This window comes from Homarus americanus, unplaced genomic scaffold, assembly GCF_018991925.1.
Source record: "Homarus americanus isolate GMGI-L3 unplaced genomic scaffold, GMGI_Hamer_2.0 scaffold40248, whole genome shotgun sequence".
Lineage (NCBI taxonomy): Eukaryota > Metazoa > Arthropoda > Malacostraca > Decapoda > Nephropidae > Homarus > Homarus americanus.
The window spans coordinates 7,160,566-7,179,839 of NW_024712526.1; the positions used below are offsets into that span (position 1 = coordinate 7,160,566).

The 19,274-nt window shown below is 36.8% G+C and overlaps 1 protein-coding gene across 3 annotated transcripts in view; it reads left to right on the plus strand.

Annotated features, from left to right (window-relative positions):
- Nucleotides 1-291: 291 nt before the first annotated feature.
- LOC121861751 (importin subunit alpha-9-like) overlaps nt 292-19,274 on the plus strand; it is a 29,059-nt gene continuing 10,076 nt past the window's right edge. For 2 of the 3 annotated variants that reach the window (XM_042359649.1, XM_042359658.1), the window contains exons 1-7: nt 292-428; nt 5,516-5,676; nt 6,593-6,802; nt 7,397-7,740; nt 10,553-10,718; nt 13,047-13,189; nt 18,486-18,667. In XM_042359649.1, the coding sequence (XP_042215583.1) occupies nt 7,600-7,740; nt 10,553-10,718; nt 13,047-13,189; nt 18,486-18,667 (632 nt within the window). In that variant the 5' untranslated portion in view covers nt 292-428; nt 5,516-5,676; nt 6,593-6,802; nt 7,397-7,599. The remainder of the gene's footprint in view (nt 429-5,515; nt 5,677-6,592; nt 6,803-7,396; nt 7,741-10,552; nt 10,719-13,046; nt 13,190-18,485; nt 18,668-19,274) is intronic. The other variant, XM_042359651.1, reaches the window with a different exon arrangement.

The following is a 19,274-nucleotide window of genomic DNA, read 5'->3' on the forward strand; positions in this document are numbered from 1 at the left end:
AAAACTATACAAATGTCTAAACGTGTACTGTACTTAGTCTCTAGTCACTCACTAGGCCCTAGTCACTAGTTCGGGCATTCAGGAATACAGTATATCCCGTCTTCAGCTAAGCTTCTAAATACATACACCTGGCGTCCAATTTTACGTTGTTCTACAAATTACTTCTATGGGTATCTAATGACTATGAGCACACACTGAGTAAATATGAATACATCTATCTCAATAATATTAAGGAAAGTGCAAACAAAAGACATCCAAACTGTACGTGAAAATGATGACCGTTTTCTATGACTGTTTTTCTCTTGTTACTGGTAATAAACGACCACACTTGAAAATAACACAAGGATCCGAGGGAAGGAAAGCCGTTACAGACACCTGTATCTTGGGCGTTTGTGCTTATAGTATTTTAATTCGAGTGAAGAAATTAGGTATAACACATATTTGAGTTTATTTCAGTGCTTACACAGATAGTCTGTTGATGTCACCAGGGTTCTGTTTTATTTTTGTTCCGTTCTGCCACTTGTTGATTGAATAATTTTTATTGGGAATTCATTTGTGTAATATCGGTCTTAAACAATGGTAGTACTCAAGAAAACTGACTTCTTAAAACCAGCATATCATCATTTACAACAGTAATTTTAGGGAAATAATCGGCACAGTCTTGTATTTACCGAGTGTAAAATCAAGATTGACTTTATTGACATTAGTGAGACTAGAAACTCTACTAAGTATTGTATCAAATTCTGCACACATATATTGCTCCAAAAATAAACCAAACTATCCAGAAGGACTTCATGGAATTACACCAAATATGTAGATCTTTTTGGGATGATACTAAGTAAGAAAATCGAAATGGCAATGGACAGAACCTATTAGGACCTGACCTAAACGTAGCTAACTTCACCTAACTTCCTAACCTGTGCATTGTCATTTCGATTTTCTGCCTTCAGTGTATCCAGATGTTGCAGGCCTTTACCATGATGATTTTTGTCATTCTTCGCTGCACCGTCTCCAGTGAATTGATATCCATTCTATAATAAGGGCACCAGAACTGAGCAGCATAATCGGGATCCAACTAATTACCCAAATGTACCCAAATGTAGCCGCATTGAAGTCAAATAATGGTCCTACATGAATAAATCGGACTGCCACTCACTTCTCGACTAGTATTTGGTGTCACAAAGTAAAAAAAAATTGGAAAACATAATTTAATCTGAGTTAATAGATCGCGTGCATGTACCTAACCTGACCTAACCTCGACTAGTATTTGGTGTCACGAAGTCAAAAAAATTGGTAAACTTAATTTAAGCTGAGTTAATAGATTGAGTGCATGTACCTAACCTAACCTAACCTAACCTAACCTAACCTAACCTAACCTAACCTAACACAACTCAGAATAAATTAAGTTTACCAATATTTGTGACTTTATGACACCAAATAATAATCGAGAAGTGATTCACAGCCCGATTTATTCATGTAGGACCATTATTTGACTTCATTGCAACTACATTTAGGTTCATTTGGGTAATTACTCGCTCCCTCGGTACAATCACGCGATCTATTAACGCAGTTTAAATTAAGTTTTCCAATTTTTGTGACCTTTTGACACCAAATACTAGTCGAGAAGTTGTTGGCAGTCCGATTTATTTATGTAGGACCATTATTTGACTTCATTGCGGCTACATTTGGGTAATTAGTCGGACCGGCATAATCGAGGTGCGGTCTGACTAGCTTCTTTAATGACCCAGAAGCAGAGACTGGGTTCATATTCTGTGTCGCTGCCTTCATTTTTGGTACCTTCTTAATGACTGTAGACACTATTGACTGGACCAGGCCAAGAGTGCAAGCCATATAGCATGCTGCTTCACAATGTCAAGTCACCTCCAGAGATATGGTTTTCCTAGGTGACTTGGCCTTCCCAGATGCAGGACTCCGCAACAAGCTTGCTAGACATTTTTAAAGTTTGCTCACTTCATAGTCACAAAAACAGAGTGAAAGCACGTTACAGTCACAAGAACAGAGCCAGAGCACTTGCCACAATCACAAAAACTGGGTACATTATGAATGTTAATGATGTCCTCTAACTACAAGGGGAAAACCATTGATGATAACTTAAAAACATTGATAGTGGCTGACACTGCTCACATTATTGCTCACATCATGTTCACAACAACAAAGGCAAAGCACATAGTCAATTTATAGCAGAGTACATAATTCGATGATTTGATTGCTAATGATAAATTCAGACAAAATCCAGGGATTTCATTTCTGACACTTTTGGAGGTCTTTACTCATAACCGAGATATTGGGAGATGAAAATCCGAAAACTACTAGAAAAGCTATTTCTGTACAGTATTTTATTTCTTGCCACCAACCAAATCTTGTGAGTTTTCTTTGCAAATAATAGTTTAGACAATTCTAAGACACTTTTCTACTTTGACATTTCTTTTGTACTGTGATGTTCCCCTCGCAAATGACCTGGAATCAAGATATTTAATATGCCTAGGGGTGGAGCCCTTGGTTAAGAAGTTTGGTAGGGTTAGGTAGTTTTGGTTGGTCTAACAACCATGTATTATTAATTAAGTTATCCTAACCAACTAAACCTACCTAACCTTACCTTGCTTTTAACCGGGGGCTCTGCCTCCAGGATCCCCCAATATAATAAATATCTCAGTTTTAGGTTGTTTGTAAGGGAAATGTCTTGGAAGAAAAGTGTCTTAGAATTGTCTAAAGTATTGTTTGCAAAGAAAAACTCACAAGATTTGGTTGATGGCAAGAAATGCAATAATAGCTTAGATTTTTTAAGTTTTCTGATTTTCAAGTCACGATATCTCAGTTATAGGTAAAATGCGAGAAAAGTGACATAGATAAAAATCGTCTTGTTTTGTCTGAACTTATCATTAGCAATAAAAATAATCCAATATTGCATTATCTCCTCTACTATAAATTGACCAAGCACTTTACAGTTACAAAAAGCAGCAAGAATCACTTCACAGTCAACAAAACAGAGTACTGTACTGTATTATACAATGTATATGTATGGTAAAAATTAAAAAAAATCTATGAAAAGTAAGAACACTGATACTGATTGATAATTGTTGAACTACACAATCATGGGCAGATATGATAACCATGGAGCAATGCGTTGGACTGGAGTGCACCAACTGGCAGTGTGACGGCGCGGATAGATGACGCTGCCAGCTGACAAGTGCAGCTAGAGATGCATTCCATATTCTGTGCGTCAGTAATTTTGGCTGGACGATGACTATGGTTCATGTGAATTGTTTTGATTGTAAATTGGGGGATGATCTAAATACATCACCATAGTTCAAGCAAAATATTGTAATTAGGGAGATTGGAAATCGGCTGATCCTCATGTACTGTAATACCGTAGTTTAAACCGGGTCTGGGTTTACCAGCTACCCAACAAAAGTATCTATACAAGAAAACTTATTTTCACTTCAAGAATTAAGCAAAATTGAATGGAAGAGCAGCTTTTTTTCAGGTTTTTCCTTATTTTCTCTTACAGATAAAAATGCTGCCACCAGCCATCATGAGGAGGACTACAGTACATCTTTGTTTACTTGAGTAGGAGGAGTCCAGTATTTCAGAGACATTAATAACTCTAGTATAGTCTCGATTTACACGTATTTGGTTTGCGCGTTTGGTCATTTACGCGGCACCTTGCCAGACCGACAATTTTTATTTACTCGGTTCATTCCATCATTTACACGGGAAGCAGCACGGGCAGGGTGCGCACAAGGTCCCCAGTCATCAAAACATTGCCGAGTTCTTCACCCGCCACCCACCACAGCCGGCCCAAGTCAGTGATAGTGAGGATATGGACTTTGAGGGGTTTGACAAAGAGGCCCTGCAAGCCTCTGTGGTGGATAGTGATACATTTGATACAAGTGATACAGGTGAGGGCCAATAATCTGCCATCTGCCTCGTGTGCCCAGCCATCTTTTCTACTAACGTAAGTGTTAAAAAACCTAATATTATTGATATTTCTCTTAAATATTAATTGTGTGTGCATACCATCATAAAATTAAGATGTTGTTTTTACTACAACGTACGTATTGTGTCGGAAAAAGTGTAGTTTGGGGGATCGGCCCAGTCTCCATTTCAATTAATCCCATATGTTCTGTTATTTCGTTTACGCGTTTCTCATTTTACGCGGACCTCCACGGGTTCAATTGACCGCGTAAATGAAGACTATACTGTATTCTATTTCACATTCAATAAGAAATAATGGAAGTTGCAGCTTTAGGAAACTTTTCTGTATCAGTAGATAATGATGATAAATTATCCTCTCATATGTTGTGAAGATTATTACAGTATCTTTAAAAAACCCATAATTTAGTAGGATTTGTACTTTTGATAATACAGTACAGTACTGTATTGCACTGTACTAATACTGTATTCTTAATTTGGTTATACACAAGAATCTGGCAGCATCCCAGCAGTAGTGTTGATGTTCTTTACACACACACACACACACTCTCTTCCACTAAATGTTATTATATGTATTGCATTCTACTATGAATTATCTTAGATAAGTTGAACCAACAAAACTACTAAACCTAGCTATCCTAGGATAGAAGTATGTTACAGTATTATTACTGTTTTAGGGTATTGTAGGTTAGGTGGAGTCGTACAGAAAGGAAGGAATGTTGGTCAGTCATTTAATGGGAAGCATTTTTTTTTTTTTTTTTACGGGGTTTAGCCCAGCCGGGCACAGGTCACTGACCTACATCGGGGCCTGGGGGCGAAAATGTAATAATAATAATAATTCAGATAAGTAAAATTTATAATAAAAAATAAAAAAATAATAATAATAAAATAATAATGATAACAATAATAATAAGAAAGAACCATAAAGAAATAAAAAAAAATAGAAAAAGATCAAGAGTGAGAAACAATAATTGTATGTTGTGTTGTCAATGGTAAGATAAACAATTGAGACCCCGCAATTGTGTGTAAATGAGGCAGAAAGTCAGATGAGCAACCTGGGACTTGATCACAATTTTCGTGATGCCATATGGCAGCAGAGCCTACCGTTAGACAATACATTATACTTCCAATATCTTCCCAGGTGGTAGTACCTCCCTGTTTGGTAGCTGCTATGAAAAGTTTGTCATCATTGATGTGCAAACTTGGTCTTTTGTGAAGCAGGTGGGTGGCAGCATTAATATTAATGAGAAAATCCAGAAAAAGGAACTGAATATGAAAGTGATCTTACTTCACCAATTTGCTTTATTCTTGTGGTAAGAAATTCGTTTTCTTCAGAGTTTTTTTTTATGTAGATGGTTAACCTAGACCCTTATTATTAACTACTGTACAGTAATGTACAATACAGTAATACCATTTCTCTAAAGTACAGTTTGCAGTTCAGTAAATAATGTACAGCATAGTATTGTACAGTATTTCTAAATGTTTTTTATTTGTCCAGAAAATAATACAATACTGTAATACTGTACCTGTATAAAGTTTATCATGAAATTAATATTTGCAGGGGCTTTATGAGCAAGTCACTTCATAAACGGCTGTTCCTCTGTGATCTGGAGGTGGATGGTGAGGGAAATTTTTTTGTTCATGACAAGAAAGTATACCGAGTTGATGTTTATGGCACTGTGTCCTCCCTCCGTTTGAAAGAACGTGCTACACTGTTTGAAAGTAAGAATATGAAATGTTTATTTTGAAATCTTGTGATACACCTGTAGTTAATAGTGTAGCTACAGTACTGTGTAAAGGGAACTGTTCTTCTCGGTTCAAATTTTTTCAACTCTGGTTCTTCTTTTGATTGTGGATAGCAAAAAGACTTAATTGTATAATTCATTCTAATGATGGCTGATGTCTCAATTACGTACCACTCCTGTACAGTACCAACATAGTAAAAGACGTGAACATCTATTTATGAATGATTACAAAAGCTGAATTTAGTCATTCCTGAATTGTCATTTCTCCCATATTTTTCAAAACTTTTCTTCCCATTCTTTTTATGCACTAAAATGGGACCTTCAGTGGTAAGTCTGGTTCATGTGTAAAGTGGTGTAGCTTATACCCATTATACTCCTAGCTGATGTATCCACACAAACTATGCTGCTTATTAATTTGTTTTCATGTGAAATAAGTATTCAGTCTTAGGAAGAAATAAATAGAAAGTAAATACAGTGGGGTGTGCTATAATTAATCTAGTTGGTTCTAGAACCTTGTTCGTTATAGCATTCGTTCGTTATAGCATTCGTTCGTTCCAGGCCCCCAAATACAACCACTTAACACTGAAAAATATAATATAAAATTGTAAAAATTGTAAAAAAGTGCATAAATATGCATCTAAACCCCTGAAATAAAGAATATCATTAATATTTGTAATAAAAAACAATAAATTAGTAAAAAAAAAAAAAAAATTAAATAATGTTCGTTGTAGGAGTTTTGTTCGTTATAGCATTCTCAATTTTATAGGTAAAACCGTTCGTTATAGGAATATTCGTAGTAGGATCCGTTCGTTATAGCATACCCCACTGTATGACAATATGACAAGCTTATATTATGACAGAATATTGTTCTAATCATTTTGTTTTTGTTTCAGTTGATGATACAACGGGACTAATTGAGTGTGTCAGCTTTGCTGGTGAAGAGAATGGGAAAAAAGAGACAAGCAGTGATGAAAGTGCTGCGAGGAGCTTACATGAAATCCTGATAAAACCAAAACCTTCTTTAAAACTAGGAGATTTAGTGAATGTTCACGGACGTCTTAATTTTTTCAGAGAACAACCACAAATAATTGCTAATACCCTGCGTATCCTTTTATGATGTTATTACTATTATAAGTATTATTACAGCATTATTAATATTAGTAGTACAGGTACTGTAGTAATACAGGCATACCCTAATTAATGAAAGGGATTTGTACGTGAAAAATAATTATCAGTTTTCATAAATTAGATCACATTTTCTCTTAGACTCCCATCATAAAAGCTGAGGTACTTTCCTTTAAAAAAAAAAATCCTCATAGCATAATGAAATACAGTACTATAAAACATGCTTTTGATGCAAAATTTTGATGTACAATGAAAGACAAAAATTCGTGTTGTGAATTTGGTGAAAACATATGCTGAAGGGCTAAAACTTTTTGGTGCGCTCTGCCTTGTGGTAGGGTTCTCATAATGTTTCACGAGTTATATTTAATCTTCTTACAAAACCGCGACACGACTTTTGTCTTTGATTGTACACATTGATCTTAAGCCAATGATAAACATTAGTGAAATACAGTATACAGTACTCTATTGTACTATAATTGGGATAAGATATTTTTCCAATAAACATAGTGATAATCTTAACTTATTATGGCGTATGCTGACACTTGGTTACTAGTCCTTAACATTTTTTATAGGTATTGTTGCTGATTTCAGTGAAGAGAGGTTTCGAGCCTTCGAAATTAAGGCTGAGCAGTCATATTCAAAAGCTGAGTCATTAAATAGTTGTAAACCTAAAATCCAAAAAACAGGTGTCTAATAAATTTCAGATTATTGAAGCTTTTGTAATACTTGTGACCACTCAATTGTGAAAGTGGAAATTGTTAACATTTACATAAGTATGGAGTGTAAAAATACAGATAGTGTGGAAAGCATTCGTCAAAGGGTCAGGGACAGTGATCAAGCATTTAGACTGAAGAAAAGAAGTATGGCCCGTGATGTGCGCCGCTTGCATTTGGATATTGTAGTTAAAAAATTAAAGGTAGTGTGTTTGGTATCTAAGGTTCATGATTATATTAATTGAAAAATATTTCAATATATGTTATCACTGAAATACTGAACAGTAATCCTTTCACTAACCGCAGGGGTGTCTTTGTAGCATTCTCCTATGAATGGCAAAACCATCCTTGGCAAGAGCTGGGTGTAATGGGAAACAAGTGGTTATGAGTAGTAACTCCTGAGAGACATAGTTCAAGTTCTATAATGTAGAGCTCAAGATTAGAAATAAGTACAATGTATGTTATACTTAAAAGAACATTTCATATACAGTTCAGTACAGTACAGGTACTGCATAAGATACTATACTGTACTGTGCAGTACACTGTGCAGGTATTAAAAAAAAAAACAGTAAAAATTAGTGTTATGGAGTGGTGGCCATGGAAATCCACAGTTACTTAAAACTGTACAGATTCCCCTCTGAGCTGAATAAAACCGTCTGGCACTGGTCAAGTAAAATATTAAAAGTGGCATCCCCATAGTGAAGGAGTTAGTGGAGGTACTGTACTCTACTAACCCCCTTTGTACGGGTTTCCCTCCGCCTGAATAAAACTCTGGCACTAGCCCAGTACTGCATGATATTAAAAGTGGTGTCCCTGTATAATATTGAAGACTTTTTATTCTTATATACCTGCAGTGAAAAGTTTGAAAGAGGTTGGCATTCTTGTAAACCAGAATTTAAATCTTGTAGTTGTTAATAGGAATATTGGCAGTGCTGGATTAACCATGAGTCACTTGAGGCACTGGCCTTCGACTCTAAGGGGGCCCCCAAATCCAAACTTTCTCATAGTTGAAGCGTATAAAACATGAACTTCGTTCAACGATGTCCTAGCAACGTCTCAATTTTCTGTCTCTTGTGAACATTAAATGTGTTATTTTGCCGAAGCTTAATATTGATGAAATCATTGATAAATTTGGGTATATTTTGTTCTTGTTGTTTATATATACCTTGAGGGTAGGGGGCCCCAAGTTGATCTGTGCCTCAGGCCCCTATTAAGCTTAATACAGCCCTGAATATTGGGCATTTTCAGATAGCATTTTTTTTAGTCAATGCTGAACCCACAAACTTTACAACAATTTGTTAATGCACCAACAAATAATAGCGATTGTGAGGTGTTAGAAAATGTTTACAAATATTTGAGGAAGACAAAGACACAGTAAAGTTTAGTGAATATTTGATTATTATGGTTGATTTTAATGCAAAAATGAGGAAGAGTAAAGAAGCACCAGAAGTTGGACCACATAAGCTGGGTAGTAGAAATGAAAGAGGAAAAAGATTAATTGATTTCTGTAAGGAAAGCAAGACAATTACAAAACTAGAATACATACAGTGAATTACCTGAAGATCAAAATGCATTTAGAAGGGAAAAATAACTTGAGTAGCTATACAGTATTTGGTCTGAGAATTTTGAATGAAAGGGCTTCTTAGGTCCAAATAATTTTTTTTTATACAGTATGTTGTGGTGATTTTGAAAAAAAGCAGTTAAGGTAAGATACGGGTAACTTATGGATGTCTTACAACAGTATGTACAGGTATTAGTAAATAATGGACTTACTAGTTGGTTTAGGGTTAGACAGAGAGCTAGACAAGGATGTGTCTACCTCCAATATTGTATACAGCTCCTCCCTGACTTACGACAGAGTGAGGGACCCAAATCCAGGTCTTGAGTCGAAAGTCGTAATTCGAAAATGCTTAAATAATACATAGAAAATCTAAAATGGGTGTCTCTTTTTCTTCTCGGCACCACAAAACTCTCACTTTTAAGCTTGCCAGCTATTTTAAAGTGAATTACAAACAAAAATTTTGTCTGTACTGAAGTTGGGACTCGAAAAAGCGTAATTTAAAAAAATTTTGGTACGACTGAGGCAGGTCGTAAGTCGGGGAGGAGCTGTATATACAGTATTTATATTCAAAATTTTAATGATAAAAGTTATATGTACAGAAGTGGTTAAGGAATTAAAGTTCATAGCAAAATACAGTTCAGTACTGTACTGCAGTATGAATTAATTACTTTCCAGATATTATTGCTCTTAATACAGATAGTGAAGAGGCATTGCAAAGACTGGATAAGAGATTAGTGTTAGAAAAAAAAAGAATTTGAACTTAAGATTTAATAGTGTAGATACAAAAGTAATGGATGTTTCCAAAGTAGAAATCAATTTTGAAATATAAATTATGGTAAACAAAACAGTAGGTATTTAAACTGGTGGAAAATATTATGTACAATATTTGGGAAGAAAGATTAGTTATGATGGTAGTTGTAAAAAATAAAACAAGACTAGTTGTAGCAAAAACAGCAGTTAGTCTTAGAGATCTACTAAAAATGGAGATTAATTTCAATTAAGACAACCAATGCTGAAATGCAATAAGTGATCACTTTGGGTCAGAAATTCAGACACTTTCATCAGACATAAGGAGGTTGGAGGCCTTTGAATTGTAGTGTTACAGAAGAATGGTAAAAGTAAGTTATATTGATGAGAAAAGAAATGAAAAAGTACTAAGATTGGCAAAGCAACGAGAAATACTGTGCTGAAAATTTATGGATTAAGGAATACGAGACAATTTAGCCATATAATTAGGGAAGGATAGTGGTAGAAGTCTGAACAGGTAAAATTGAGGTTAGGAAGGCCAGTGGAAGACAAAAACTGTGATGGATGAATTTGATTAAACTGGTTCCTGGAGACACAAAATGTAAAAGGATTAGTAAACACAGTCCAAAAATGTTTAGTGAACGACCCTGGTTGTTAACTCATACTTATGGATAAATTTTATTGTTTGATTAATTGGTTCATTTCAGATTCCATCAAAAGAGGAAGTTGCACTGCTGTCTTTTCAATTAAAGAAGAACAAGAACTTGGAGACCCTACAGAGGATACGTCTTGGTCTGAGCAATAGTACGGAAAATGTTACTGTGTTCCTGAACTGTGACGGGGCTTTATACTCATTACTCGGTTGTTTAACAAGTAAGTATTTTAGTTATCTTATGGCATAGATAGTGAAGGGCTTTTTTAAAGAAATAGAAAGTGTTAGACAGAGGCAGTTTATAGTTCAAGCGGGGATAGGGGGAGTACAAAACCTCCAGGGGTTTGTATCTCTCAGGGGACACAACTTTTAATGAGTCCACTAGTATCCTAGTCTCAGTCTTTACAGTTATCCCCTCATCCCTAATAGTAACCAAATTAAAGTCCAGTATTATACGGTACGTATCTCATTTTTTTATTTTATAAATATCTTTTTTTCTCTTTTGTCTTTTACCTTTGCCTCAAAGAGGATCTTAATACCTTTCATTTTTTATAGTGTTACCCTAGTGATATTTTTTATTCTTTTTTTATCTTTTCTGCACATTTCCTTGCAAATTGTTTTCTTGGCATCATATTCTATCTCTGCATTTATTTTTTAGAAATCTTCTTGAAATCATACTCTCTACACTCCTTTCCAGTTTATTTGCGCACTTTTTTATCAGCCTTATTTCCTGTGGCCATCTTTCTTTTTCTTTCCTTTTTTTGACATTTCATAATTATGTGATTTAGTTTTAGCCTGGTTATTCTCACATCCTTTACTATGCCTGTTTCCCCAGTGTTGTTATTCCTCTTTAAGTCCTTTTTATAAGTGTGCCAAGGAAGAGTTTAAAGTTTCCAAAAAAGTTTCCCCAACTAAAAGGTTTTTTCATTCTTTTATTAACTTTGCTTCCTCTGTAGTTGGGTTACTCCTCAGGTGGATATCTGTAGTACTGTACCTTCTTGCACACTTCTAGCTGATATTTAGTAATGTGTACTACCTGGGGAAGATAATTAAGGTAGAATTGGAGTATTGATCCTGAAATGCTATTTTCTAACTAAGCCAAGCATCTCAGATTCACACTTCTTTGGGTTTGTTGTTCTTCAGCTGGAAAACTGAAGTAAGAAGGCAGATTGGTCTTAAAATCAAAGATGGCTGCCCATAGATGCAACTTGAAGTAGTTTCTGACAAGATTGCTTGTCTCTAATTAGTAACTACAGTATATACAGTACACTGCCAAAGGACAACCCTTGCTACAAATCATCTCCTTTGAGGATTGTAAGATTGGCCCTCTGCTGTCAAGTGAGTTGGTGCAAAGTTAAGGCTAAGCCCATACAATTGGCTAACAATGTTATGAAAGCTGACTGGCTGTTGTCTTACCTAGAAAGTAGGAATTCTGGAACAGTCCTTCAGTTTTACCATACTGCTCTTTACTATATGAATACATTAGTTTTCACTTTCCCCCAAAATATAAATTTACATAAAAAAATATGCCTGACCTTAATACCATAGTTTTTGGCACTTAGGGCCAAAAAAAATAGATTTTGTTTAAATGTCATACAAAGGTGCTACTTTATATCCTGATTAAGGATCTGGGTTCACAATTAAAAAATTCAAGTAATTAGTCTCGTAAGTTTTAAATCACAATATAGACTATCAAGTGTTTACTGGTCTGGAAAACCTGGAAAAGGCAGGGGATTTTATTTGGGGCTGGAAAACCTGGAAAAGAGGGAATTTTACAAATAAACCTGGAATTTTATGTGAAATCAGTTTGACTTGAAAATACAGGTACGGTATTGTTATTTTGACAGCAATCTTACCATAAATTAATGCTGTACTGTATAATAGGTATATAATTAAACTTATAGGAACAAATTCCAGTTAATAGTCCACTCCAATAATTGAATTGTTTGTGTACCTGTCATATTTCATATTAGTGATCAAATAACTAAATATTACAGGTTATATCTACTCATTCTTCAATGAGTATTGTCAGAGATGAATTTTTTATATAATTAAATGGCTTTATTTCTGTGGATTATTCCACATACTAATCATGAGTTATATAGGTGGATCAGGAGTGTGATTTTTCATTTTTTGCTTGATTATCCGCTTTTTTGGAATGTCCAGGTCGACCCACGTGAATCGCACAAATCCGAGGAGAAAAATATGGAGGGGGATGTCAAGGTCTTTGCCGATGTTCATCACTAGGTTTGGGGTGGGTCGCAAAAGGGTCTTTAATTTCTTGATTAATATCATTTATATCATATTTAAATTTCCAAATAATTTATACATATTATTGAAAACCTCTATTTTTTTTTCTTTCATAATAAATACCAAATTATTGTACCTGGAATTTTTCAAATTTACTCCTGGAAAACCTGGAAAAGCCAGGGAATTTTGTTTTGGCTGGCCAGTAGGCACCTTGATACAGTATTTGAATTTCTTTCAACATGTTCACTCTGTGTTTTCTCCATTATAGTTCCCTATTAAGTTCTTGTCATTCTCTTCAGGTCATGATGCAAGCCTGCAGAGAGAGGCTGCTTGTACTCTTGTCAATTTAGCCTTGGGAACAGAGAAGCAGTGTCTGGAAGTGTGCCAGAAAGCAGGAGTATACCTTGTTATGTATATGTCTAACACGAACCCTGACCTTCAGGTGAGAAAAACTTTCAAACAGTAGCTTGGCAACATCTTGTATTTATGACTTACAGGTTATCAGCAAGTAACCTGTAAGATCCTCACCAATAAAACACCATCTGGCTGAACCTGCAGTTGTTGGAGGGCTTGATTTGTTAGTGATAGGGCACACTACAGTATCTATGCATAATAAAACTTCACACCCAGTCAAATCAGACCCAAATATTCAATACTATTTGATCAAAAGGTTATCCCAAGGGCCAATGAAACTCAGTTTACTGGTCATGTAAGTGCTATTTTAAACCTCTTAGTCATGAAAGGAAGTTTAAATGTTTTCCCACAAAACCAAACTGAAGAGGTTTGCTCTTGTCTTAGGAATTGCTGCTGCGAAGGGTTTCACTTGAACTGTGTCCAAGCTGATTACTATTTATTTTCTTGGTTTATTCCTGAAAAAATGCCATGCTGAAAAAACACTTTCTGAAAAAAAAACCCGTTAATACATGCAGTAAGAGGGAAGCATTCCTGGCTGATAGGTAAACAAATCCAGTCCTTTGTGCATGCTTGACCATGTACTAAGGCAAACAATAATTTAGTATGCTGGAATTTTTATTTACTTTAACAGTACAGTGGTCCCTCGGTTAACGAATGGTTCGATTAGCAAAATTTTGGTTAACGAATTACCTCCCATAAGGATCTTCAATTCGGTTAACGAACAAAACTTCGATTAACGAAATCCTTACGAAAAACACGTTTTGTTGTGAGCATCAGCTGAGCAGCTGATGGGCTAGTCTGCCAATTCAGTAATCTATTCTATGTTTACATTTGTTTCCAGTGGAGTAAATATCAAGAAAGTTGTGCTCTTTAATATTTTTGCATTTTTTATATTAAAATTATTAGTCATTTTAAAATATATGCACAGGGAACTAGTTTTTTGTGCGCCTATCAGCCGCTTGACTCACCCACCAGGCGTCAGTTTGGCATTGTTGATAGTGGAGTGAACATCGATTTTGTTGGTGTCTTGAATATTTTTGCATTTTCACATTAAAATTATTGGTCATTCTGAAATTTAGTAAACATATTGATAATATATAGCACAGTGCAGTGTTGATTTAAATAAAATAATCTTGAATTACACCTAGTGAACTTAAAATTTTATTGGTGAAATTCCTGCATCAAGCATGGGTCCCCTGAAAGGTGATTTCTCCTCCATCCCCACTTCCTTCTCTTCTCCCTTATCCTCCACCCCTACTTCTAATTCCTATCATCATCATCATCAACCAGGAACCTTCTACATACACACTTCAAAGTAAGTGTACTTTACTGCATTTTTTTTTTTTTACCTTTTATGTACTTTTCTGGGAGCTGGAAACAATTACCCAATATCCCATTGAAACAATGGATTCGATTAACGAACGACTCTGTGGAACGAATTGTGTTCGTTAACTGAGGGACCACTGTATATATATCATTAATCGAGGGACCACTGTAATTTGTATTGTTATCTTGTCTTTCAATACTGTACTGTAGAAAACAGGGAATTGGTTAGTTTTACATTTTTGGGCTGGCTATTCCCTAACTCCCTTATTAATCCAAAACTGCAAAGCTTTAACTCCTACGCCCTGAGTTAGGGTGGCGCCGGCCTTACCCCCCACGCGGGGTAAACCAGGGAAAAAAAAATTTCCAAAAATATATTTTAATCTTTATAAATAATATAACAATGAAAAATACATAAGAAAAACTATATATTGTCCCTCAGTGACGAGTGAAATAAGGAGAAAGGTGTTTTATTTACAGCGAGCCGCTCTCTGTTACTATGCATTAGGGGTAATTTTCCCATCTCCTTTGTGTCTGAGATGGCCAAAAATACATATTTTTAATGATAAAAATACTCATTTCCTATAAATAATTTATTTAGAATTTATTTTCTTTGCATTACTTTTCATAAAGACTGTTCGGCGACACAAACGCAGTCTGTCACTCTGCTGTCTGGTTGTCTTTGTGTTTGGGAGAGCAAGTAAGTCATAATTATCAGAATAATAATTCCACAAATAACTACATTCATAACATAATCATACTATTATCATCTAGTAATACTAAACTACAATACAACTACACTACTTTTAGTAATATTAGTCTGATACAACATGATAAAAAGGAAAACAGTGTAAAATAAACAAACAAATGTAGGTGGTGATGGAGGTAGTGGTGCTTCCCTGATGCCTCGCTCGCTGTCTGCCAGCACTCGTGGGTAGTGATGAGTGAATGCATACAAGTGTGTATCTTTTCCACAAATATGTAAGTTTGTTCCTGACAAATACACTTATACTACTATTTACACTACTTACAAGCACGTGCCACATCGTTTTAGAATGTTTTCTTAGAGTGGTACTCCACGAAGCAGGGTCTGCAGAGACCAACATCACATTCCTTACACCAAGTAGTCACGTCCTTACGCTTAGCTGCGCGCTTTGTGGTGTTAGCACAGACATAAAATCCCTTTGCTCCCTACAAACACCTGGACCAGTCAGTAAGTTGTCCAGGTTGTGACAAATAACCCAGTCACGTGCAAGCAGTCTGTCAGGTAGGCCTACTTGGCTGTGATACAGCTGCTACAATGTTGCTATACTTCTATAGGAGTTGTGTTATTACTTGTTTCTGAAAAACCCTGAGAGAAGGTTTTTTCCTGGTTTTTACGAGGTACAGGTTGTATGCATTCAGGATGGTGATGTCCATGAGATGTAGGAACATCTTCTTGTACCACTTGAGACATTTCCTTACACACTCAATTGCGCCAACCTGTGTGTCACTCTTGTCCACAAGGCGCATGTTGACATTGTGGTCCACGACAGCGTCAGGTTTTTTCATGACCTCTCCTGAGGTCCAGTCCCTTTTTCCGCTGTTAACCATTTCACCCTTGTGAACGGTTGACAGCATCTGCACAGTACGCTTATCTTGCCAGCATATTGCAAGCATTTTGTCTGCTTGCTTCAGCTGGACCTCTCCTCGGGCAGGTTTACCAGTAAACACGGGCCAGTGTTTCCGGTTCTTTCATACAGTTTCACAAGAACCGATGTCATGTTCAAGTAGGAACTTGACCAGGGCAGGAGAGGTATAATAATTATCAGTGTAGAGGACGTGATCCCCTCCAAAGTAGCGGTCCATAAGTTTCTTGACAACAGCACCAGAGAAACCATGTGGGTCGTCCTTGGGTATGTCTACATCACTTGCTGTGTAAACAATGAGATCTAAGACATACCCAGTATCGCAGTCACACAGTACAAAGAACTTGATCCCAAAGCGATGTCATTCGGAGGGAATGTATTGTCTAAAAAAACACGTCCTCTGAAAAGCACCAGAGACTCGTCCACCACTACGTTTGAAAGGGTCAGAAGAACTTCGTAAAGCGTTCCTTCAGTATCATAAAAAGTTCCCTTATTTTCCAAAGTCTGTCACCAGTCACAGGAATGTTGTTATCTACAAAGTGTAGATAACGTAGGATGGAGGCAAACCTGTCTCTGAACATGAATTTTGCAAACAGTGGAGTTGCTGTGATGTCATCAGGAGATATCCAATACTCCTGAAGTACATGTTTTTCAACATGTGCCATCAGCATCAGTAATGCAAAAAAAAAAACAGATACAGTTCGGCAACACTTACATCACTCCATCGATGCATTTGTGGCGAGGGGCCACGGCCAAGGTCAGCGTCACACGTGTACTGATAAAATTTATTTGTCTCGGTACACAGTAAGTCCATGATTGCACCATCAAAGAATGCATAAAAATAATCTATCTCATGTGATTCCTCTGTACAAGGAAATTCAGGAGTAATTCCACCTGATGATCGTCTGAGTTCAGGGATATCAGGCTGGAAATTACTGCCATCAGACCAAATAAAAGCAGCCATTGTCCCTTGTCTGGCTCGCGAGAGTGTGGCGAGGATACGCCGTTCTGGCTGGGCCTCCCTGCCCACGTCCTCCTCTTCCTCACTTGTTGAGGCAACATCGTCGAACTCGACGCTAACCTCTTGATCACTAGGCTGATATATAATCACTGCCTTCATCACCACTTTCACCATATTCGACAACTACAGCACCCTAATCAAAGAGTTCTGTCCTGATCTCACTATCTTCCAACCCACGGCAATGACGCTTGATTGGGGTGGAAGATACCGGGGGGGTGGGGGGGGGACGGATGGACAGAGACGTTGAGGGGTTACCCTCCATGACCACGGGAGAATGGTTACTGACCGCGCTGGGTCCTACCCACGCTCCCCTCCATGTGTCTGGAGAGAAAAATAGTCATGCTAGTACCTGTTAACCCTAGTCGGGCATTCAAACAGCAGCGGGAAAAGGAACGCGTTCTGGAACGTCACCCAGGGCTCGCTGGTCAACCGTTCTGGAACGTCGCCCGGGGCGTAGCAGTTAAAAGATTTGGGATTTGGCCTGAGGCTACTGACTGATTATATCAGTTTTATTGGGAGAGTTATCTCTGATGAAATTTCAGGTATATTCTATAAAGGTACCGGGTAGTTAACAATATGTATCCATCCTTAGGTGTTATTAGATATATGTATATTAAAAAGAAGACATGATTTTTGCATGTTCTATTGTGATTGACATAAATATTCTGGAACCAAGGCAGGGGTTTTGACAGCTGACTTTCAGAGAATTGGGTTGTTTAATGAGACAAGTAGGCCATTTGCAATTGGCAAAATGTCCTATTTTCCATTAATCTTAGTTGATTTCTCCCCCATTTTTTTTCCAAAATGGGGTTTGCTCCAAAGAACATTATCTGAGGTAATGTATTCCTGGGGTGAGTTAAAGGGATGATCATTCCCCATCTGCTGTAGCTACCTGTTCCCAATGCACCATAATGAGTTTTTAGATAACTGACCATATATAGTTAAATTACCGGTAATCATTTCCTAAAGAAGACTGTATATTGTGTACAGTTGAATCATAACTTATGGTGTACTTTGTGTACTACACAAGTAAGTTGAGGATAGGAAGTGTGTGTGTGTGGAATATTTCTATTCAGTGCTTTAATCCTTTCCTTTGGTATTCTACACTTGTCTTCCACCATTTGCTTGTACCATTTTTCCCTTTCTTGAAGTTTTTGTTCCCTTTGTTGCTCCCAACACCAAATTGAGGGAGAGGTAATGAAAGTAGATGAATAATTGGGTGGATAAAAAACAAAGACAACTTTCAACATACAGTATCAGTAACATTTCATTTGTGTACATGTCCAATGAACTAAGCACGTAATGCGTGCTTATAGATTGATACAATGTGTTGATAGATGCATTTATTTCAGGATCCATGTGCATGGTGTATTGGTAATCTGTGTGGGACACATGTGAGTGTTTGTAATTTGTTGAGGTCACAGGGAGTAGAAGTCTGTTTGGTAAATCTTCTCCAGTCTCACTCACCACATGTGTTGCAGTCTGCAGCATATGCCCTCGTGCACTACCTCACAACTCTTCCTGAAAGAATCAGGTAAGTTTATTATATAGCCAAGATTTATATGCTATGAGTCTCCACCATCCTAGGAGGGAGATTTAGGAATGCACTCATTCTGTCCTTGTATATATGTGTGTGCATCCCTCAATCTGTTCTCATGTATATGAAAGATTTACATGGTAACTCAGACAAATAAGAATGGACTGTAGCCGAACTTAGCTTATACATATCAGGAGCGGATCCAGTAATATAAAAAAGGGGGTCCAAGAAGCTGTTGGTGGGGGAACGTGGCGAGCATAGCGAGCCCACCCAGCTGGATTTTTTGGGGGGGGGGGCAATAAGCCCCCCCCCCAGAATTTTTTTTAAATTTGATCAATATCATGGACATTTTGAGGCCATTTTGAAGCCATGTGCACATGACATTGGGAGATATTCTGAGGCCAATAGTAACTACATATTACTATACAAAAATGCCTGAGTACAATACTGCATTAAAGAAAAGGTAATGGGATTTTCTGATGAAAAGGGAGGGTCTGGACTCCCAGGACCTCCCCTGGATCTGCCCTTGAATATATGTTTACAATAAGATCTCAGATGAATTCCATGTCTTAAAATTTTCTGTCTCTAAAGATTTGGCCTCAAA